General features: G+C 33.6%; 1 protein-coding gene across 4 annotated transcripts; it reads left to right on the top strand.

Annotated features, from left to right (window-relative positions):
• Positions 1-2: 2 nt before the first annotated feature.
• On the top strand, positions 3-24,178 carry LOC143054919 (uncharacterized). Of its 4 annotated transcripts, none has more exons than XM_076228026.1 (6): positions 3-316; positions 13,734-13,805; positions 15,023-15,237; positions 18,293-18,434; positions 19,612-19,752; positions 23,836-24,178. In XM_076228026.1, exons 2-6 carry the CDS (start codon positions 13,736-13,738, stop codon positions 24,006-24,008), a joined length of 741 nt encoding a protein of 246 aa, XP_076084141.1. In that variant the 5' UTR covers positions 3-316; positions 13,734-13,735; the 3' UTR covers positions 24,009-24,178. The 4 variants fall into 4 exon arrangements, with proteins under 4 accessions (XP_076084141.1, XP_076084155.1, XP_076084150.1 ...); XM_076228040.1 differs by lacking the exon at positions 3-316 and adding an exon at positions 2,979-3,553; XM_076228035.1 differs by lacking the exon at positions 3-316 and adding an exon at positions 11,612-11,753.
• The last annotated feature ends 723 nt before the right edge of the window (positions 24,179-24,901 follow it).

Genomic DNA, 24,901 nt, shown 5'->3' with positions numbered 1-24,901 from the left:
AACTAAAATGAGAGTTTTAGTAAATTGTTTTTTGAGATTTTCATCAATTCCAAATAAAACCTATAAAATATATTGTTCCATTCATGTACATGTGTATTTTGTGTTGACCAGTGCAAAGCATTGGCATTGTCTTGTGTTTCATTGTTAACCAGGATATTCAATTTTATTGAAATTCATAATGGAGAATATGTATAAAAGAGGTCAAGCATATTGTTCCCGGTACGAGTTCATTATCAAGAACGAAAACAATAATATATTTCGTAATATGTGTATATTTTAAATACAAAATTTGAAGAGGACACAGTTAACTTCAAAGGTAAGAAATGAAATGAGGCAATATTCAATAATCATTTAGTTGTAAAAAGAGAAATAACAACTGTCAAATCAATAATCATGTTTAAACTATTATATTTTAATTATCAAGGTGGACACCAATGGTCACCAATACTTCGGCCATTTTATTCATTTTAAAATAACCCTTTTAAGATTTACCACGGTTTAATTTCTAAATTAATATGTTTCTCTGTGACACGTATGGTCGGACCGTACGCGTATGGTCGGGGTAATTAACAGGTTTGCTTTTATAATACTTAAAAAAAAATCTTCATATGACCCTTCTAGTGGTCACGTTATTAAAAAGACACTATCAAAGGTCTTTTTATTATAGATCTATTAAAATTTAATAATAACAAGATTAACAAAATGTAATAAGCAGTTTCACATGGTAAATTTCATCACAAATGAAAACTGTAGTATTAAAACACAATTTTTTTCATTACTGATATATTATTACGAGTGAATGACAAAAATGTCGACCTGGGAAGACATCTTCCAAAAATATCTTATGGTGACTTAAATAACACCGGTATCACTCAGATTACAATTCTACCTTGACAGGTAAGTTTGTATTTAGCCTATAAAATACTTATTTAGCCTTGAGAATTGAAAGGTCAGTTTATCCCATTCATGCAATAGAAGTTTACCTATAAGGGTCAGAATGGGGTTTACAGAATAGAGAATAAATGTAATAGCAACAAAAAATAGAGAATAGAGAAAATGAACAACAAAATAAAGAATAGAGAATAATGCGGTGCAAAAGTATAAAGAATAAATGTGCAAAATAAAAAGGAAACTTAGGTAACCTGTAATGCAATACCGATAATATAATGATCAATGTGCATAATTGATAAATAATCTTGTAACAGAAAGACTATATTGTAAAATCATTTTCATGAGAATTTGCTTTACAGAATGAGAGTTATTTTTAAGGCTATTAAGGAGGCTCGAGGGTATAAAAATTTCAGAAAAAAATTAAACATTTGTTTTTCATTACAAATTTTATTTATTACCTTTTGTAGTTGTTACTTTATCATATGATACAAAAAACATTCAAAACAATAAATTCGTGTTGGCCACAGATGACTTTTAAAATGTAAATATCATTGAAAAAGTTCCAAATTATCTCCCTTTGGTGGAAAAATGCCATTTTTTTGGCTTTAACATTGAAATATCTCTTTTAACTCGTCGGTGACCTATATTTTTTAATACAATTTTTATATATGCTGTACTTAAACTAAATTATTGTAAAATTTGAACGATTTCTGTAATAAATTTCTTTTTTTATTTCGATATTACCTTTATTTCTCCTATTAATTCAACAGAAAAACACCACTTTTATGCTTCTTTCGAAGGCAGATTGTGAGCGCAAATGAACGGTGACATTGTCAAAATATAGGACACATCTAGTCAAACTGGTTTTAAAGTAGACATCTAGTCAAACTGGTTTTGGTATAACTGACTGTTTCTTGCCCTAGATGTCTATTTCACAGTGACCTTATGTGTTTGTGCTAAGAGTACATTGTACTGTCAAATTCATTGATTTTCTGTTGGGACATGACCTACATTGTAAACATGCAAAATAGTGGCTTGAGATTTTAACTGATATTAGTATAATAAATTAAAATTTGGAATATTATATCCTGGTTGATGATGGGTTTTTTTGGGACCAAGATGTTTTCTTCATTCTTGTTCACATTATGATTATTTTAACCTTCAACATTGTTCAATGCACATTTAAAGATAGAAAAAAATTCAGCTCTCATTTAAAATATTTTGCAACTTAATAATAATCTGTCAGATTTGGTGTAAACAAAAAACAAGACCCTGCAAACATAGTCTATTTCTATAACAGTCAAGCAGATAGTTTTTTGTATATCTGAAAAAAAAACTACCATGTAAAGAAATATGCAATTAAAAGGCCTAAAATAACCCCTAAAATTCAACATTAACAGATTTTTAACAATTAAATCAAGATGTATAAAGTTTTGAGTATTGGTCAGAATATAGGGTTCTTTTGTACTTTAACAATATCACAATAACAATAAAGTGACCTTAATTTTTGACAAGGTAAATGGCATGAAGCCAAATTTATCAACCTCTATTGTATGAATGGGAAACTGACCTTTCAATTCTCAAGGCTAAATAAGTATTTTATAGGCTAAATACAAACTTACCTGTCAAGGTAGAATTGTAATCTGAGTGATACCAGTGTTATTCAAGTCACCATAATGAACTGTTTTACTATAGACTGACGTAAAAGTCGACAGGATAAAGAGTCTAATAATTTGCTTACTTTTGAAACTCAAAGTGCAGTGCAATGTTCAGAATTTTTATACTTATACTTGTTTTAGTTTTGTTTTTTAATAAATGACATCACCAGCAAGGACTCTAGTTTTTAAAGTTGTCTGGTGATCTGATGTACTTCAGTCATGTTACGATATTGGAGATCTAGAACTTTTAAAAAAAACCTTAGAAACATCGGAATAACCCAGGACCAATGAATAGCTATGGTACCGTGTGGAAGTAAATGTCACCCTACGCATACATGCAAGAATACAATTAAGCGATAAAAACTAACTTTGGCATCAATATTTAATGTTCTTTAAATTGTAAATAATACAATCGCATATAGTAATCATTGTTTTTATGCCCCACCTACGATAGTAGAGGGGCATTATGTTTTCTGGTCTGTGCGTCCGTTCGTTCGTTCGTTCGTTCGTCCGTCCGTCTGTTCGTTCGTTCGTCTGTTCGTTCGTTCGTCCGTCTGTCCCGCTTCAGGTTAAAGTTTTTGGTCAAGGTAGTTTTTGATGAAGTTGAAGTCCAATCAACTTGAAACTTAGTACACATGTTCCTTATGATATGATCTTTCTAATTTTAAAGCCAAATTAAACTTTTGACCCCAATTTCACGGTCCACTGAACATAGAAAATGAAAGTGCATGTTTCAGGTTAAAGTTTTTGGTCAAGGTAGTTTTTGATGAAGTTGAAGTCCAATCAACTTGAAACTTAGTACAAATGTTCCCTATGATATTATCTTTCTAATTTTAATGCCTAATTATATTTTTTATCCAATTTCACGGTCCATTGAACATGGAAAATGATTATGAGAGATCAAGCAAACATTTATATCAACACGTACGCTCGGACGAAATGTTTTGGGAGCAAACTGAATGAATACAACATCTTTCGGTTAACTTAATAACCCATCGTCTATGGTAAGCTTTAATTGATTACCAAATTATGATTAAGTTTTTATTCATAATTTGAAATTTCACAATAAAAATGAATTATGAAAATCCGAACATCTCAGAAGTATCGTCCAATGAGTGACAGCTGATTGTAATCAATGTTGATCACAGATGAATGAACGCACCACTCCAAATGGAGACAACAAAACACAATTGACAACACATGTAAAAATTCCTCCCTGCTTCTTTCAATGTATCACGAGCAAAGAGTCTCATTTGCGGAATTTGCTGACATGCGTTCAGATTGCATAAAAAAACTAGAAAACTGCACATTTCCTTATGTTTGTTTTATTTTAACAAAAATGCAATTACTGTTTATCTTGACAAATCGTCATAAAGATACATTGTAAGAAAATAGGTCCCATTTTCGGTTAGTTTGTTTACTAAATAAGTATAAAAATTATCATTCTTATTTAATTTCATGAATTACATGATGACAAAATAGCTAGGATTAATTCATGTGTTTTCTTTTGAAATTAAAGATAAAAACGCACCATGACAACATACAAATAGATATTAATGGATACCTGATCCGTATTATGGAGACGAACTCTTATATAACTATAATAGACAATGTCAGAGAAAGCTGCATTACACATGGGAAATGTACATAAGAATAAACAAATGGAAAAAAAACTTAGACTTTTCTTACCAAGCTTACTCATTGTTGAAGGCCATCTTGTGATCTATATTTGCTTATTTCTAAATTATTTTGACTCTAATGAGTACATGTAGATGTTTCATTGGCAATCATACCACATATCACTGTCTTTATATAGAAAAAAACTTCGAGATCTTGAATCTAACTTGACCATGAGACATTTAATTCATTTATTATACAATTATTGAAGTTTGATAAGATGAATACGTTCAAATATCAAATTCGATCTTTTAAAATTGATACTTCAAGCCGAAAATGCATAAGTTCAGGAACAAAATAAGCTAAAATACGTGATAGGTTGTGAATATAAAAAAAAGAGGAGTGATATGATTGCAAATGAGACTACTCTCCACAAGAGACCAAAGTGATACAGAAATTAACAACTATTGGTCACCGTACGGGATTTAACAATGAACAAAGCCCATATAGTCCAGTCATTCTATGGTTATACCTCAAACTAATTGCAACAGAAATGTTTTTTGTGTAATTCGTGAGAAATATAACGTATAAGAAACATATCAAAAATCGAGAAAAATCGAAATAGGGGAAAGTCGTCAATTTTAGCCCTAAAAAAAAACTGGATTTTACTTCAAATATTATGGAAAGATATGGCGCCCGTAGATTAAGAATGACGATATGGGAGACAACTCGTAATGGTCAACTGCAGACGACGCATCTAGGTTCCATCCTTTTCATTCTGGTAAGTTAATATAAAACTTATATATAAAAGTTTTATACGTATTTAACATTCTTAAGAGATAACGCTACCATGCAAGGTATTTTGGATGTTTTTAAAAGGCGTAGATACACGGGAAACGTCAAAATGTAGTACACGGCAGAAATGAGGTCATTTCGGTTTGCCGAGGTTTCTAAACCAGAAATCACATACAAAACAGCTCTGTTTTCTATATTTGGACTACAGTATAAACATTACATACATTAAATAGTCCCGTAAAAAGGAAATTTTATTCTTATTGCCAGGAGTTGCTGACGGAAAAAAAAACTATGGAACGCCGATAGTGCCAAAAAAGTTACAATCGAACTAAATTTAATTCATGGAAAAATGAAGTTGTACCGATAATTAAATACAAAATTGATGCAGACAAATCGTGTTATGGAGCTACACTTTATTTTTTCATGTTAGTATGGGGGCTAGGATGAAATAAAAAAAAATATAGGGTGGACAGGAGATGAGACAACTTAAAAAAAAATCAAATGATAAAAAATGAATATTTATTAATCAACTAAAAAAGGGAAATTAATATTCAACAAAAATATCATTATACAATTCAATTGAGAACAGATACTACATCAGAATAATGTATTGGTTATAAGTCAACATATATCTTTTTTAATATTGTATTTAAAACAAATCTTATATGATAAAAATAAAATGAAAGCAAAATCAAAATCATTGAATCTCATCTTAACAGTTTGATCTTCTTTTTTTTTTAGGTAATGATGGATGTTTGTGTTTTTTGTCGGGTGTCTCTAACAAATGGTGAAGAAATAACACAACTAAGAGAAAAAGGATGTAACACGGTTAATAGGACCAGCCAAACCAGAAATGATACAATCGTCACAACTCCAGGACAAAAAGTTCATCAGAAATGTCGACGTGATTACATTAATGCTAACTCAATCAAGAAGGACATGCGAGAAAAGGATGTATCGATAACCGAGCCAACTCGTGACTTACGATCTTCTACTCCTGATTTTGAGTTCCAGAAGAACTGTTTATTTTGTGGATGTTTTGCAAAATTTTCAGAGAACAAAAGGGGAATCGACGTGTTTCCTGTCAGGACAACAGATTTTTCTAACACCCTTAGAAACATCTGCAAAGAAAGAAATGATGAATGGTCCGAAATCGTTTTGAGGAGGCTCAACATTGCACCATCAGATTTGCACGCGGCAGACGCAATATACCACCAAACATGTAGTGTTAATTTTAGAACTGGTAAGCAAATCCCCGTCTCGAAGCAAGCAAACAAAGAGGTCAAACGAACGACACCAGGACGACCAAAAGAAGATTCTTCAGAGAAAGCTTTCCTGCAAATAGTTAGACAATTGGAAGAAACACAAGACGAACTTGCATCCGTAAGCGATCTTGTTCAGGCTATGGAAGACATTTGTGGAGATAAGGCGTATAGTGTGGTGCACATGAAAAAGAGACTGCAAACTTATTTTGGATCCGATATCATCATCACGGAAGTAAACGGAAAGCCGAATATAGTCACATTCAGGAGAACAGCATCATCTATACTGAACGAATTTTACAGAAGACCATCATCTAAGAGTCTAGAAGAGGAAAAACTATCGATGATAGAAACAGCAGCTAAGTTAATAAAGGCTGATATTATGAGTCTTAAAGATTCAAAAGCTGTGTATCCGTCTTCTGTTGATATAAACTCAGAGCAAAACATTACATTTGTCCCAGATTCGTTACAAACATTACTACGTGCATTATTTAGTCAAAACGACTCTTCTGTTAAAGTTGCATCTATTGGTCAAGCTATTATTCAGGCTTCCCGACCAAGAACACTTATTGCACCGCTACAAATTGCCCTCAGTGTACAAATGCACCATCACTTTGGATCAAGATTTTTATTGGACACTTTGAACACTCTTGGTTTTGCTTCTTCCTACACAGAGGTTCAACGATTTGAACTTAATGCTGCTGCTGCTGCTCATGACAGAACCAACACACAGTTTGGGAATGGCACTTTCGTTCAGTACATAGCTGATTATAACGTAGACCATAATCTGAGAACTTTAGATGGTCATGGAACATTTCATGGTATGGGCATGATTGCAGCTGTCACTCCAGGATTCAGACTTGACAAAGCTGTCCCTAGGCTGTCTCCCACACTAAAGGAAGTCTCTGACCTAGCAAAAATAAACATAGAATATTATAAAATGCAATCTAAACAATCATTACAGGCAGAGTTCGCAACCATGAATTATGAGCCAAATATGATCGATACAACGTGGAAGTTAGACCTTCTGTCAAAAGTATGCTGGCCTTTGACATGCAACCGACCCAGTTGGTCCGCAATTATGCACAAAGTGATGGACGGTGACTACCCAGGAAGATCATCTGTTGTTTTTTTGCCAATGATAGACATGAATCCTAGTGATCTCACATGTATAAATTCAACACTTAACTTCATAGGCAAGCACGCAAAGGCTCAACATTGTGTACCTATTTTGACATTTGATCAACCCCTCTATTGGAAGGCAATGAACATAATTAAAGATGAACCATTGAACAGTCCTTTAAAGTCAGTTATCTTGAGACATGGAGGCTTTCATTTAGAAATGAGTTTTGTAGGCGGCATTGGTCACTTGATGGAAGGATCCGGAATCACTGAGCTACTTGAAACAGTGTATGCACCAAATGCAGTAACTCATATGACTAGTGGAAAGGCAATTGCACGAGCAGTAAGGGCACATTTTTTGATAGATACAGCTCTCACGTCAATAATCTTGTCACACATATACGGCATACCACTTCCAGATGAAATCGAAAATGAGACTGGTACCAATGATATAAATCCAGCAAATTACATAAATACCCACAGTACCGATATTAACGCTGATGATCTTTCGGATGAATTGCATGAAGCAGATGCGATGTTGGATGAACTACTGAAAGGAGACATATCTGTCGAAAAAGCTTGCGACGATGTTTTAATAGATCAAATTAAATCTAGGATAGATAACTTTCGGGAGTCACACAAAAGTTATCGTACTTCACAACTATGGTTCCAATATATGGATATGATAGATATTCTCCGTAGATTCATCAAAGCTGAAAGGCTTGGTAACTGAAAACTACATTTACAAACAGTCAAGGACATGCTTCCGTATCTTGCAGCTTCGGGACACAATCTGTATGTCAAATCATCACGGGTATACTTACAACAAATGGAGAACTTGAAAACAACCCATCCCGAAGTATTAGCTTTTCTACAATCAGGCCATCATGTTATAAGGAGGAGTGATAAATTTTGGGCAGGTCTTTCTTCTGATTTGGTCATAGAACAGGTTTTAATGAGAAGCTTAAAGACGACAGGCGGTATGACTCGAGGAAGAGGTATGTCAGAGGGTCAGCGAGCCCAATGGATTTTATCTATACCAGACTGCGCGGAAATGAACAATGCTTTGCAAGAGTTTACTGGAGTCAATTATGGAACAAGTGACCAACATAAAGAAGGTGGGGAGTCAAGGAGATCTAGAGACTGTCAAGATTTGAAAACATTTTTATCGTTTATTATTAGCAGAAGTCCTTTTGTAGAGGAAACGAGTTTGCGAAACATAGAAACAGGGGTCTCGGCGGACAAGATTGTCAATGTTGATAATTCGAAGGAATTAGGCATTAAAATACTGAAGTCCATGGACGGAAAAAAAATAGATGAATTTTCATTTAAAAGGAAAGAACAGGCCACTATCTTAAGTGCAAAATCGGCTATCAAAGTTGATGATGATGTCATTATTGTTGATTCACAGCTTCTCTTCCAGCGCTTTCTTGCTGCATCAAATGGCATATATGAAGATCAGTCCGTAATATTCACCTATAAACTCTGTAGTTATCCCAGCTCAATGTTTGATCCAAATGGTCTCATGCGAACAGCGCAAAAGTCTAGTCTTGCAGATGCTATTTGGGGAAAGGGCGACTGTTGCGCATTTGAAATGAGCGAAAACGACGAAACTCAGTATGTTATTGATGGCGGCTCTCTTCTCCATCGTATACACTGGCAAAGCGGACTTTCTTTCGGTGAAATTTGTCAAAGGTACATTGACAGCGTAGAACGGAAATACAGTAAAGCTATAGTTGTATTTGATGGATATGCTTCGGGTCCAGATACTAAAGATGCCACTCATCAGCGGCGCACCAAAGGAATCATAGGCACAAAAGTTTCATTCACAGATAGAACTCCTTTCAAATCTAAAAAAGAAATATTTTTAGCAAATATTGAGAATAAGCAGAACTTTATTAATCTCTTGAGTGCAAAGATGGTAGAAAAGGGAATCAAAACTAAACACGCAGATGCTGATGCTGATGTTTTGATTGCCCTTACTGCCATCGAATCAGCGAAAACAAAAGCAACTGTGTTGCTTGGAGAGGACACTGATCTTTTGGTACTCCTCCTTCATCATGCGGACGTTACATCAAATTCGCTAATATTCAAATCCGGCAATGTGTCAAAAGTTAACACACGTATTAAAATATGGGATATTTTGAAGACCAAATTGCTGCTTGGTGAGGAACTATGTACATTTTTACCTTTGATTCATGCTATCAGTGGTTGTGACACAACTTCAAGAATGTTCGGTGTCAGTAAGGCAGCGACCCTAAAGAAATTTGGAGAACATGACTTTCTTAAGACTCAGGCACAGTTACTTTGCAATGCTAACGCAAATGATGATGTTATTTCTGCTGGTGAAAACATTATTTCTTCTTTATATAATGGTGCTCCGTGTGAAGGACTGAATGTTCTTCGCTACAGGAAGTTTGCTGCAAGAGTATTGACAAACAAAATATGCGTTCAAATTCATACTTTGCCGCCAACATCAAATGCGGCTTCATTTCATAGCCAGAGAGCTTATCTTCAAATGAAAATGTGGATGAACAAGGACAATCTAAATCCGTGTGAATGGGGTTGGAAAGTCGCTAATGGAAACCTTGTTCCGGTTAAGTGTACAATGGACGCAGCTCCCTCTAAATTGCTGAACATTATTCGATGCAATTGTAAGACAAACTGTGACACTAAAAGATGTACTTGTAGAAAAAACGGACTTGAATGTTCAGTAGCTTGTGGCGAATGTAAAGGAACTGGTTGTACAAATTCGAACAAAACAGTTGACATTGACGATTAAGTGACAATCAACTTCTAAAGATTTATAAATGTAGAATACGCAAAACCATAATAAGCATAATTAAGGGGTTTCGGTAAAACAATTGCATGGTTTTGTTATCATATAAAGTAAATATTTTGGTTTTAAAAAAAGTATAATACCGGTCAATCGTTTTTTATTGTTGTTATATGATCTATTGATTTTACGAATTGGTCATTATTTGATCCATCTAAACACTTCACATATATATAAAATTAATTTGAAGACTCATGATATAATTTGATTTTTATTAAGAAAACATAAATTCCCAGTTTTTATAAAAAATACTTACATTTTCACCCAAAATTATCACTTCCTATACTTAAAAATCATCATAGTTTATATTTCTTTATTATTGTTATAAGATCTATTGACTTGATTAAAAATTATGTACGTTGCTATTTTCGGTTTTTAGTCGCATCAAATTTCCAGTTTTCGTCGATTTTTCATCAAAATCCAAGGTTTTCACCCAAAATTTTCAATTTCATGATCTTTGCAGTTCATCAACGTTTACATAAATCATAACTATAATAAGATCTAATGACTTTCTTAAAAATTGTGTCCGTTGCTATTTTTGTTTTTTAGTCACGGCAAATTTCCAGTTTTCGGCGATTTTTCATCAAAATCCAAGGTTTTCACCCAAAATTTTCAATTTCCTGATCTTTGCAGTTCATGAACGTTTAAATAAATCATTACTGTAATAAGATCTATTGACTTCATTAAAAATTATGCAAGTTGCTATTTTTGTTTTTGAGTCACGGCAAATTACCAGTTTTCAGCGATTTTTCAAAAAAAATCAAGGTTTTCACCCAAAATTAACAATTTCCCTTCATCCAAACATTCTCGATTTTTTTTATGTTCAACAGTACACCTAAGCCAGCTTGGAAAACTAGAAGAACATTCTGTTGCAATTAGTTTGAGGTTTATTCATATTTTGGCTAGAATGATACCGCATAGTCAGCTATAAAAGGCCCCGAAATAAAAATGTAAAACAATTCAAATGAAAAAATTAACGTCCTAATTTATTTACCAAAAAAGGAACGGAAAAAAAAACATGTAACACATCAACAAATGACAACCACTGAATTACAGGCTCCTGGCTTACACAGGCACATACATACAGAATGTGGCGGGGTTTAACATGTTAGCGGGATCTTTACCCTCTCCTTAACCTGGGACAGTGGTGTAACAGTACAACACAAGAACGAATAGAAAAATTAGTTGAAAAAGGCTTAACTCGTCATATGGTTACAAATAGAAATACATCTCACAAAAACACAGAGTGGTAAAAGACTGATTCGGACTTTTACCTTATATTTGAATTGGTATTATTTGGATCTCAAATCGAAAGAACAAATCTAAAATTTGCTTAAATTTTGGTAAATAATCATTTATGAGCGATTAAAAGCTGCTACAAATCTTAAAGTAACCTCTCATGATTTATCATTTTCATGAATATAATATATTAAACAAAAGGCGCGGAGTTATAGCCCCCTGTGATGGAAGTGTTTTATATTCGCTCCTGAGATTATTAGAATTGTTACTTTTCCATAGAAGTATTTTCTTTGAAAAATTGTGTGTATGTGGAATATAATTCATGATCAAACCGTAAGTGAACGTACATTTTTCTACATGCTCACGAAAATTGTTTTTGCATCTTGTTCAAAATTAACTTAACATATCTGTAAAACAAATCACAACACGACATCTACTCACAACACTAGAGCTAGAGTACCGTTGTATTCACCTCCGGGTAAACTGTTCATCGGACTTGGACTTGGACAAAATAAGGAATTCTATCAACTACTTTTACATGCCCTTAAAAAGAAGCCAATGTAGGGCAGGTACACGAATATCGTACCCAATCCTTTATTAATCTAGTTAACAAAATATTTCACGATCTTACATGAATAAACACAGAAAAAAATCAAATTTACTACTTAGTCTTATATACATGTAAGTAACTTTGAATATTGTTCATTTGCGATTTTATCATAAAAGGTAATAGAAAAGTACTGAGTATCATTCTATTTGTAAAATAACTATTTGGTTCTAAATATACGTGAGCACAAGTTCATACGCAAACAAACAATTTTACCGTATTCACTCCTATCATGCCTGTAAATTGTTCCAACTATCCGGAATATCTTTTAAAGTCGGGTTACATATTCCACAAAAACTCGTTATTTCCTAATTGTTTTGTAAATTTCTGCATTAGAAATTAATCAGTCGCCCATTTGCATTATTGAAAGTACATAAAATTAAAGCTCGGGATCACATAATGTTTTTGGTATATCTGCAGATGCGGATACGTCAACGTATATGATACGGTTGATACGTCTTTAAATGACCGACCTTTATTTGAAGATGTGTGTGATAAGGATGATTGCCGTTATAATTATTACTGATTTCTAATCACCTATCAGTGTCTTCAAAGGAATTTACAATAGAATGAATGGACACTTCATTGATGAGATTATCCTAAAACACCTATCTACATGAAAATGAGACAAAAACTCTATTATCAGGCTTAAGTGATAGTAATTATATCAGAGATCAGTCACTATACGCAACAAACGCATAAAGCAACGAGTCTCAAATGGTATTTGGTTTATTGAAACGTAGACGCAAGTTAGCTCCCATGTCATCCAATTGAAAGTTAGCCGAGAACAAGACAGTGCTAGTGCGGTACCTAAGGTAGTCACGATGGCCCATGATGACATAGATAATAAAATACATAATGAACTCTCTGACTCGTTGGTTAATCCCTGGTCACTAAAAAATAGGCAACTGCGAAAACTTCATTTCTTATCCGCTAGTTTTGAATAACTAAACACGACATTTACAATGAAAATCAGTACCGATCATAATTTAATCATTATTCTGTTTGTTTTGATTTTAGGTCTCAAATAATTTTTAAAACGAAATTGCTATACTATATCTGAAAAAAAAAATTAACCGCGCGTAACGTCTCGCATGGAAGTTCAGACAGGAATATGCTACTCAGAGGGGAATATGAAGTTTTGTTCGACATCACGTGGGATAGTCTCAACAAATCAAATGTTGATTTCGCTATCAATATTAACATGCAGGGAATAAAACGTTTTAACAAAGAAGCATTTTTAGTCAATGTGAAAAGAGCAACTTCATAGTCATACAATATATGTTATTTATTTTTTTAAAAGGGCAATTTGAGAATATTATTTCATCAATTAACGTCAGGCGTTAAACTGTCTTATTGAGGAGAATACGACCAGCAATAGAACGATTAACAGATAATCGGATTTCTTCGTATAGATAGAGATCAGCCGCTCGACACAATGTGAAGCTTTTTTTTTAATAGGTTCAGATTATGGCTCGCGGCTGATATTTTACGATATCAATGTGTAGAAAACCCGATATTCTATACATACCACTTCTGTTTGCAATCAGCCAATCAACTAACCAATGAAGCGGATAATATTTAAATAAAAAGGTTTCTATTTTGACGCAAATGAAAACTGTTTTTGACGCACATGAAAGCTATTTTTCCCATAAATCTAACACGCCAATCTCTTATTCCATATATATTGTTGCTTTTTACTGCAGAAATGAAGACTCTTGTCATATGGATGATCTTCAGCATTGTACCACTACACCAAGCTTCAGAGCAGACAGTTTGTAAGTCCAAACAAAGATGTACATGTTACCGATGTGAATCAATACTTTGATGGTTTACATGTCTTTAATTAATTGCAAATAAACCCTTATATCACATTTTCGATAACATACCAACTTGTGGCATTTTATGTACATCATAAGTAAAATAACAAAAATATTGAAAATTTAAATTTGAAAGTCCCTTATCAAATGGCCAAATCAAAAGACCAAACACATCAAACGAATGAAAAACAACTGTCATATTCCTTACTTGGTACAGGCATTACCTTATGTAGAAAATGGTGATTTAAACCTGGTTTTATAGCTAGCTATACCTCTCACTTGTATGACAGTCACATAAACTTTCAATTCAAAATATTACGTTTATAAACATATGTCACACCTTTTAAATTTATGATTTCTCTGGAATGATAAATGCTACACATATAATACTATTCCCTATCAAGATATTGCTCAACAAGTTCTAAATGTATACTATTTTCATCAAAAACCAGCAATTGCTCAATTCAATACATGTATATTTTTATTTACGGTTTAACAGCTTGCTGTTCTGTGTGAGCCAAAGCTCTATGTTAAAGGCCGCACTTTGACCTATAATTGTTTACTTTTACACATTGTGACTAGGATTGAGCGTGGTCTATTGTCACTCATACCACATCTTCTCATGTCTATTACCCATTGGTGAGGTTCCTGGCATATGAACATCATATGTCGCCTTTTTGATCTCGATAAGTGGCTAAACAAAAGGGGTTCACTTTAACTTAAAGCAAACTTGAATGCTTACCCTCTGTTAACATATAACAATGCCAACCATGTCGAAACATTTAGTATTTTTAGCGCTGGATAACAAGTTTTAACCCGCCACGTTCTGTTTGTGCCTCTCCTTAGTCAGAAGCCTATTTTGTTTATTGTAGTTAGTTGATCGTTACGCATCATCTTTTTTTTTTATTGTTTTTCTACTGTTTTCTCGTTTGAATTATTTCACACTTTGCCATTCCCGTGCCTTGTATAGCTAACTATACGGTATAAGTTTGGCTTGATGTTGACCGTATGGTGAACTATTATAGTTTCTAACATCTTCGTCATTATCGCTGGTGGATAATTGGATTTTTGGCAATCATACCACATCGTCTTATTTTTGTATCATACTGTTATTTGTCTATTTTTTTGTTTAAGAATGATTTCAAGGTTTAATCACTTAAAATTTTATGTTACAGACACCTTTGGCCAAAATTGTTCGGTAGTAATAACGGTGAATCCCGAAGACGAGATTTATGTTTTGTATGAAGGTGGAAGCTTATCCAGCGCTTGCGATACCTTCCAGTTCAAGCATAATTCTACGCTATGTATTACATCTCTGAATCACGACGACCCGGACTGTGCTGTCGAGTTACAATACTACATAAAAAACGATAGTAGGACACCAGAGAAGGTACTTATAGTCAAGAGGTTGATTTATAATGGCAGGTTTAAGTGTATATTACATTTGATTGTTCAATCTTAAAAAAAAATATCAGTTGAAACAAGTAAATGGATAAGAATTCTCTATACTTTCAATAGTAATTCACATTGTAGAAAATAGAATAGTAGATACCATGATGTCCGCGCAAAATAATCAATCAATAGTTCCTATGTATTGTCTCTTTTTCATGGAGGGAGGCACAGGCACTTGTCTCAGAAAAAAAATCCTAGTATATACCTTAATATAACACAAGGTACTTAACTTGCATTTCAGAAAAATGTCAGGCGGTGACGATATTCTGTTATATGCCGCTTTCTAGGCTGTCAACCCCACTGAAACTTGTTATATCGTAAATCTAAATTGATTTATCTTTACAATGGTGTATAACATCCCTACATTTGTTGTTGGAATCATCCTTAGCAATCCTACCCAAGTATGTCAATCGTAATAATTTTGCCAACCGCTGAAAATTTGGAAATAAACGTCTCGCAATAAATTATCTGTTTTACAGAGATACACCTGTACAAACAGTCAATTATATTTCCTCCATCTGTTTTACAGAGACATAACTGTACAAATCGTCCAGATATATTATATTTCCACCATCTGTTTTACAGAGATAAACCTGTACAAATCGTCCAGATATATTATATTTCATCCATTTGTCTTACAGAGATATACCTGTACAAACAGTCAATTGTATTTCATCCATTTGTTTTACAGAGATATACCTGTACAAACTGTCAATTATATTTCATCCATTTGTTTTACAGAGATATACCTGTACAAATCGTCCAGATATATTATATTTCATCCATTTGTTTTACAGAGATATACCTGTACAAATCGTCCAGATATATTATATTTCATCCATTTGTTTTACAGAGATATACCTGTACAAATCGTTCAGATATATTATATTTCATCCATTTGTTTTACAGAGATATACCTGTACAAATCGTCCAGATATATTATATTTCATCCATTTGTTTTACAGAGATATACCTGTACAAATCGTTCAGATATATTATATTTCATCCATTTGTTTTACAGAGATATACCTGTACAAACAGTCCAGATATATTATATTTCATCCATCTGTTTTATAGAGATATACCTGTGCTAATCGTCCAGATATATTATATTTCATTCATTTGTCTTACAGAGATATACCTGTACAAATCGTCCATATATATTATATTTCATCCATTTGTTTTACAGAGATATACCTGTACAAGTCGTCCAGATATATTATATTTCATCCATTTGTTTTACAGAGATATACCTGTACAAACAGTCAATTATATTTCATCCATTTGTTTTACAGAGATATACCTGTACAAACAGTCAATTATATTTCATCCATTTGTTTTATATAGATATACCTGTACAAACAGTCAATTATATTTCCTCAATTTGTTTTATAGAGATATACCTGTACACACAGTCAATAATATGTCATCTATTTGTTTTACAGAGATATACCTGTACAAATCGTCAATTATATTTCATCCATTTGTTTTACAGAGATATACCTGTAAAAACTGTCAATTATATTTCATCCATTTGTTTTACAGAGATATACCTGTACACACAGTCAATTATATTTCATCCATTTGTTTTACAGAGATATACCTGTACAAACAGTCAATTATATATTATCCATTTGATTTATAGAGATATACCTGTACAAACAGTCAATTATATTTCATCCATTTGTTTTACAGAGATATACCTGTAAAAACTGTCAATTATATTTCATCCATTTGTTTTACAGAGATATACCTGTACAAACAGTCAATTATATTTTATCCATTTGATTTATAGAGATATACCTGTACAAACAGTCAATTATATTTCATCCATTTGTTTTACAGAGATATACCTGTAAAAACTGTCAATTATATTTCATCCATTTGTTTTACAGAGATATACCTGTACACACAGTCAATTATAGTTCATCCATTTGTTTTACAGAGATATACCTGTACACACAGTCAATTATATTTCATTCATTTGTTTTATAGAGATATACCTGTACACACAGTCAATTATATTTCATCCATTTGATTTATAGAAATATACCTGTACAAACAGTCAATTATATTTCATCCATTTGTTTTACAGAGATATACCTGTACAAACAGTCAATTATATTTCATTCATTTGTTTTACAGAGATATACCTGTACAAACAGTCAATTATATTTCATCCATTTGTCTTACAGAGATATACCTGTACAAACAGTCAATTATATTTCATCTATTTGTTTTACAGAGATATACCTGTACAAACAGTCAATTATATTTCATCCATTTGTTTTACAGAGATATACCTATACAAACAGTCAATTATATTTCATCCATTTGCTTTATAGAGATATACCTGTACAAACAGTCAATTATATTTCATCCATTTGTTTTACAGAGATATACCTGTTAAAACAGTCAATTATATTTCATCCATTTGCTTTATAGAGTTATACCTGTACAAACAGTCAATTATATGTCATCCATTTGTTTTACAGATATATACCTGTACAAACAGTCATTTATATTTCATCCATTTGCTGTATAGAGATATACCTGTACAAACAGTCAATTATATTTCATTCATTTTTTATAGAGATATACCTGTACACACAGTCAATTATATTTCATCCATTTGTTTTACAGAGATATACCTGTACAAACAGTCAATTATATTTCATCCATTTGCTTTATAGAGATATACCTGTACAAACAGTCAATTATATTTCATCCATTTGTTTTACAGAGATATACCTGTACACACAGTCAATTATATTTCATCCATTTGTTTTATAGAGATATACCTGTACAAACAGTCAATTATATTTCATCTATTTGTTTTATAGAGATATACCTGTACAAACAGTCAATTATATGTCATCCATTTGTTTTATAGAGATATACCTGTACAAACAGTCAATTATATGTCATCCATTTGTTTTACAGAGATATACCTGTACAAACAGTCAATTATATGTCATCCATTTGTTTTACAGAGATATACCTGTACAAATCGTCCAGATGAAGACGACTACTGTGTAAAAGAAAAAGAAACAATGTTTTTAAAGTTACAATCTCTATCTTACAATAGACAGAACGTCACCATCAAGCTTAGAATAAAGCTGATCGAGGTTGAAGGTAACGTTTCAATTCGGCATTCACAAAAATAAACATTGTGCGTAGATAACTATGGGATAGAAGCGCTCAATTCGGAAAGAGAGTCTCGATTTTTTTTAAAGCTATATTAAAAAAAGAAACAAGCAGAAGTCGGAGAAGGATAGACAACACCATGATCAAAGAGCCAGAATGACGTACAGACAAACAACAGTCCACAAAACACTAATAATTACTTATATACATTTAAATTAAAATTTCGCAATCATATCACATCTCCTTATTTATATATAGTAAACACATATAAATTAATTACCACGAACTTATATTATCCAGGGTAAAAATCAAGTGCTGTGGAACTTCCGAAGTACCAGCATCAATTCTGCCCACTAGTGGCACCCCTTGCATTACTCGATTAATTGATAAGTAGAATTCAGTATTATCATTAACAAGAAAAGGGGCACGACATGTGGTTATATAAGACAAGGTGCATATTCAATATTCCATATAAAACGGTCATCTAAATCAGTATGACGTACATACAACTTCTCCGTTAACCACCAGAAAAGCTTTATTCAGTAGATTTATAAGGAAATTTATAATGAGAAACAAAAGTTTTGACATATGATATCATCCTGGGATAGAAAATACATTTAGGTGTCATGGATTTTCACATACATCGGTAATTAATCGAAGTAAAGATTGTCGTTAATGAATCAGCAATACGACTTATAAACAAATTTATACTTTTATGACCCATAACTGCTACTGATTACAATAGTAAACAGCGGTTCAAAAGTCATAAATCGAGTAAGAGAAATAAATCCGCGTATCAAACTACATAAGTTCACCCTCGATTTTTGTGAAGTCTATAAAGCACATTTTTGGTTGTGTGTATTGCAGTCTTCGTGGGTGTTTTGTTGTTGCTTTGTTTTCGTTCTTTGTTGTTTTTTCCATTAATATATGAAAATTGTCTTTTAACTTGATCCTATTATTTGTTGCAAAGTAATGTATTGGTTGTTCAAATCCATGTACTCATAAAGTTTTACTACATGTAGTACCTTGCGTAGATTATATATGAATCTATAGGTCATCCTTAAGTATCATCGATGTAAGACTGAATACATTCAAAGTTTACATATTTTTTTTGTTTCTTTTTTTTTTTTAAATTAACTCATTTTAATTACATTTATACATGCAGAAACTAAATGGTACATATTCGTCATATTGGCTTCTGTGTTCATCCTGGCAGTGATTGTCATCGTTGTTCTATGTAAACTTGCTATCTACGGATTAAATCGGAGATCCAGATCTAATGGACGAACATACAATACAGGAGCAGGTAAGGGCTTATGATCGTTCTCTGTATTCAGAAAGAACATACTTGCTATCTACGGATTAAATCGGAGATCCAGATCTAATGGACGAACATACAATACAGGAGCAGGTAAGGGCTTATGATCGTTCTCTGTATTCCGAAAGAACATACTTGCTATCTACGGATTAACTCGGAGATCCAGATCTAATAAATAAACATACAATACAGGAGCAGGTAAGGGCTTATGATCGTTCTCTGTATTCCGAAAGAACATACTTGCTATCTACGGATTAACTCGGAGATCCAGATCTAATGGACGAACATACAATACAGGAGCAGGTAAGGGCTTATGATCGTTCTCTGTATTCCGAAAGAACATACTTGCTATCTACGGATTAACTCGGAGATCCAGATCTAATGGACGAACATACAATACAGGAGCAGGTAAGGGCTTATGATCGTTCTCTGTATTCCGAAAGAACATACTTGCTATCTACGGATTAACTCGGAGATCCAGATCTAATGGACGAACATACAATACAGGAGCAGGTAAGGGCTTATGATCGTTCTCTGTATTCCGAAAGAACATACTTGCTATCTACGGATTAACTCAGAGATCCAGATCTAATAAACGAACATACAATGCAGGAGCAGGTAAGGGCTTATGATCGTTCTCTGTATTCCGAAAGAACATACTTGCTATCTACGGATTAACTCGGAGATCCAGATCTAATGGACGAACATACAATACAGGAGCAGGTAAGGGCTTATGATCGTTCTCTGTATTCCGAAAGAACATACTTGCTATCTACGGATTAACTCGGAGATCCAGATCTAATGGACGAACATACAATACAGGAGCAGGTAAGGGCTTATGATCGTTCTCTGTATTCCGAAAGAACATACTTGCTATCTACGGATTAACTCGGAGATCCAGATCTAATGGACGAACATACAATACAGGAGCAGGTAAGGGCTTATGATCGTTCTCTGTATTCCGAAAGAACATACTTGCTATCTACGGATTAACTCGGAGATCCAGATCTAATGGACGAACATACAATACAGGAGCAGGTAAGGGCTTATGATCGTTCTCTGTATTCCGAAAGAACATACGGGTACGGTATTTGGCCATATGATTGTACCCTCTATACCAATAGATCATATACTGGTAAGAAACTTGAGTGTTTGATCGTACTCTATATGCCGATAAAACAGACAGGTAAGGTATTTGAGTGTTTGATCTTTCTCTGTATTCCGATAGAACATACAGGTAAGGTACATTTTGCATTTTGCCATACGATGGTACTCTGTATTCCGATAGATTAGAACATACAGGTAAGGTATTTGGATGTTTGATCATACTTTGATCATACTCTGTATTTCGAAAGAACATACAGGTAAGGTATTTGTTCATATAATTGTATTCTGTATTCCGATAGATCATACAGGTAAGGTACAATTTGTATTTGGCCATACGATCGTATTCTGTATTTAGATAGAACATACAGGTAAGGTATTAGGGCGTCTGATCGTACTCTATATGCCGATAGAACATACAGGTAAGGTATTAGGGCGTCTGATCGTACTCTGTTTTCCGATAGAACATACAGGTAAGGTACATTTTGTATTTGGCCATACGATCGTACTCTTTATGCCGATAAAAAATACAGGTAAGGTACATTTTATATTTGGCCATACGATCGTAATCTGTATTCCGAAAGAACATAAAGGTAAGGTATTTGGGCGTCTGATCGTGCTCTGTAGTTCGAAAGAACATACAGGTAAGGCATTTGGTTATATAATTGTACTCTTTTTTCCGATAAAACATACAGGTAAGGTATTTGAGTGTTTGATCTTACTCTGTATTCCGATAGAACATACAGGTAAGGTACATTTTGTATTTGGCCATACGATGGTACTCTGTATTCCGATAGAAGATACAGGCGAGGTATTTGGGTGTTTGATCATACTTTGATCATACTCTGTATTCCGATAGAACATACAGGTACGGTATTGAGCCATATGATCGTACGCTATATACAATTGAGAATGAAAATGGGGAATGTGCCAAAGAGACAACAACCCGACCATAGAGCAGACAACAGCAGAAGGTCACCAACAGGTCTTCAATGCAACGAGAAACAGGTACGGTATTTAGCCATATGGTCGTACTCTATATGCCGATAGAACATACAGGTAAGGTATTTGGGTGTTTGATCGTACTCTGTATACCGATAGATCAAGTAGGTGACATAACATAGTAGAGCCAACCACTTACACAGCATACTGTTTTCCAAAGCTTTACCAAAATGCTGATATATGTATGATTGCAATTGAGACACTGTGATAATTAACCATAAAAGAATAGACGTGACGTAGAATAGTTAGGCATTTACCATATAATAGTCAAACCACTGCTATGTAAAGCTATGAAATCTCCTACACTTCACGATCTATGTTCTCCATGAAACTCAACTGAATAGTTTAAGTGAAAGAAATGTGTTCACCCCTCCCTATCTCACAAACCAACATCCATAATATCAAGCTGGCTTACCTAAAATCTGTACAAATAATTTCTTTTAAAGACTACATGTATATTAGTTTTAAATTTTATTAGACCGTTGTGGTTGACAATATAAATCATAGGTTAAACAAACTGCATTTCAAGTGAAATTTGCCATTGAAAGAAGCCCTCCATTAATCGATCCTTAAAAGCAGACTTCATTAAACCCCAAGGACTAACATGGCGATATAGAAATAGAGTCATCCTTTGATCTTCTTCCGATCTATATTAAAACCCCAAAAAAAAGTTGCCGTTTGGCTATGCTGTATGTTAATATTCGCAGCCGGCAAGAATGTGGTGGTTGTATACGAAGCATCCTGTAGATAGTCGATCACGCTCTCTGTAAGTTAGAGTTCTTGTAGCAACTCTTTGAGGGATTTCTTGCCGCCAATCATACTGATGTATCCCTTATTGAATGATTCATTTATTGTATTGATTGTCCTGATCACGGATCCGACATTTGCCACTGGACGTTAAATAAACAACAATCAATCGATCATATTGAATTTTCAACTAACGTTTGCTTGTAGTAATAATTGAGGACAGATATAGCTTTTTAATATGTAAATGCCACAATTTAGTTTTGAGGACTTGATCTTGAAAGAAGCGATTCTCAGAGATCGTATTCAAGTTAGGCCGTTTATAATGTAGTTCTCTAAATTAGGTTTCTATAACCCTTGTTTTGAGATTATTGTTATAAGGTGAATATAGTCATATTATTTTTCTGTATGTATATGATGGATGGATTTTATTGTCATAATTTTCTGTAATAAAATATAAAACGAATTGAAGTAGTAATACCTGGTATGTGTCATCTAGACAACAACCCATGGCCTAGTCCGAGATTACTCTGACGTCCAACGGCTGTTTTGCCAGACAAGACCCAGCTTGTCTGGCAAAACAGCCCAGCTTGTCTGGCAAAACAGCCGTTGGACGTCAGAGTAATTAGGAGATAACTGTATCGTATTTTAGGCTCCGACGGCATCAATTGGGGATTTGATGGTCGCAAATTAAGTTTACTGGCGACGCGTTAGCGGAGACAGTAAACGGGTATTTGCGACCATCAAATCCCAAATTGATGCCGTCGGAGCTTAAAATACAATATTGTTATCTCCATTCTAATGAAACTGACAGAAAACAACGTTAAAACATGTATTTAAAATCTGTCATATGCCGTCTGCGCTTGCGCGTACGTCCCATAGCATCAATTGTCAATTGATGCCATGTAAGAAAGTGACGTTATCCAATCAAAATGAACGTTACAAACGTTGTTGCATTAGAATCTCGCTTGTCTTGCAAAACAGTCGTTGGACGTCAGAGTAATCTCGGACTACCCATGACCAGAGACAATGAAATAAAGAAATCATTTAAGGACAGAAATTTCCAACAATTGACATCTCTCAAGTATAATAACGTGGGGACTAAGTTTACCCTTAATTGTTATAAATCTGACAAATACTGACCAAAATAAAATCAACAAAGTTCCTAACGTGATTCAGTCACATTTTATAGTTACTAATTTAAACTTGTTATCTTTATAGCACCAGCAAACAAGTATATGCCATCAAATGGAGCCTACCCAACACAAACATCCGGGCAACAGACAACAAACTTTTCTAATGAACCTGCCGGATATAATCCCTCAAGTACAACATGGAATTATTCAACACCACAAGATTTTTCTGCTTTCACCTACAATAATCCCGTCTCGTAAAAGTCGTCGTGAAATACAACAGACTCATCATGAGAAACATACGACACTGCCGACATACGATAAGTCTTCGAAAAACTTTGTCGTTAAAGAAGTGGCATATTATAACATTATGTATTTACTAAAATCAAACTTAGACTTTTAATTGACTGTATTAAAGTTAATAAAATGTCTTTATTTTTCTAATTTTACATAACAAGTAAATGAACTTTTGAGTGCACTAATAAGAGTGTGACATCTGTATATGAAAAAAAACTCCCACAAAAGGCTCACCAGTGGCGAGCATTGACGACCCGAAATTCCGAAAGGTTTTGCCAAATTTTATTTCAACCATTGTTTTTTCTTCTTTGCATGGTTCTTTTGTTTTACAGTTGTTGCTAAATCACTATCACAGCTCAATCCAATTATCAAGCAACAAAATCTTTCGAGTGTCAGTTGGCCGACTGATATCTTTATGGTTCTCATTTGTTCCTTGTGAAGATTATCAGTCAGTAACATTGCAACCATCCAGAAGCCTATGTGAGAACAACAGATAACCTAATCCTTTATATCTGAAACCCGTGTGCGTGTGTGTTACTAGTAAGTCTTGTACTTTTATTACTAGTAAGTCTTGTACTTTTATTACTAGTAAGTCTTGTACTTTTATTACTAGTAAGTCTTGTACTTTTAAAGACAATTGAAAGCCAAGTTTCGAATCAAATAATATAGAACTATAATTATCCTTTTAATAAACTTGAAAAGCTGTTTAAAACAATTTTTTGTCATCAGTGATGTCGATAATTTGAAGATATATTTGAACTAATACAATTATGATAGGATTGTGCACTCGAACTGTGTTTTACGTTAAGTTGGAAATATTATATTGCTTTACACTTATCTAATTATAGAACAACCAA

This window comes from Mytilus galloprovincialis, chromosome 1 (assembly GCF_965363235.1).
Source record: "Mytilus galloprovincialis chromosome 1, xbMytGall1.hap1.1, whole genome shotgun sequence".
NCBI classification, from domain to species: Eukaryota; Metazoa; Mollusca; class Bivalvia; order Mytilida; family Mytilidae; genus Mytilus; species Mytilus galloprovincialis.
The sequence above is the reverse complement of the archived record's forward strand: the minus strand, read 5'-3'. Positions and strand labels throughout refer to the sequence as shown.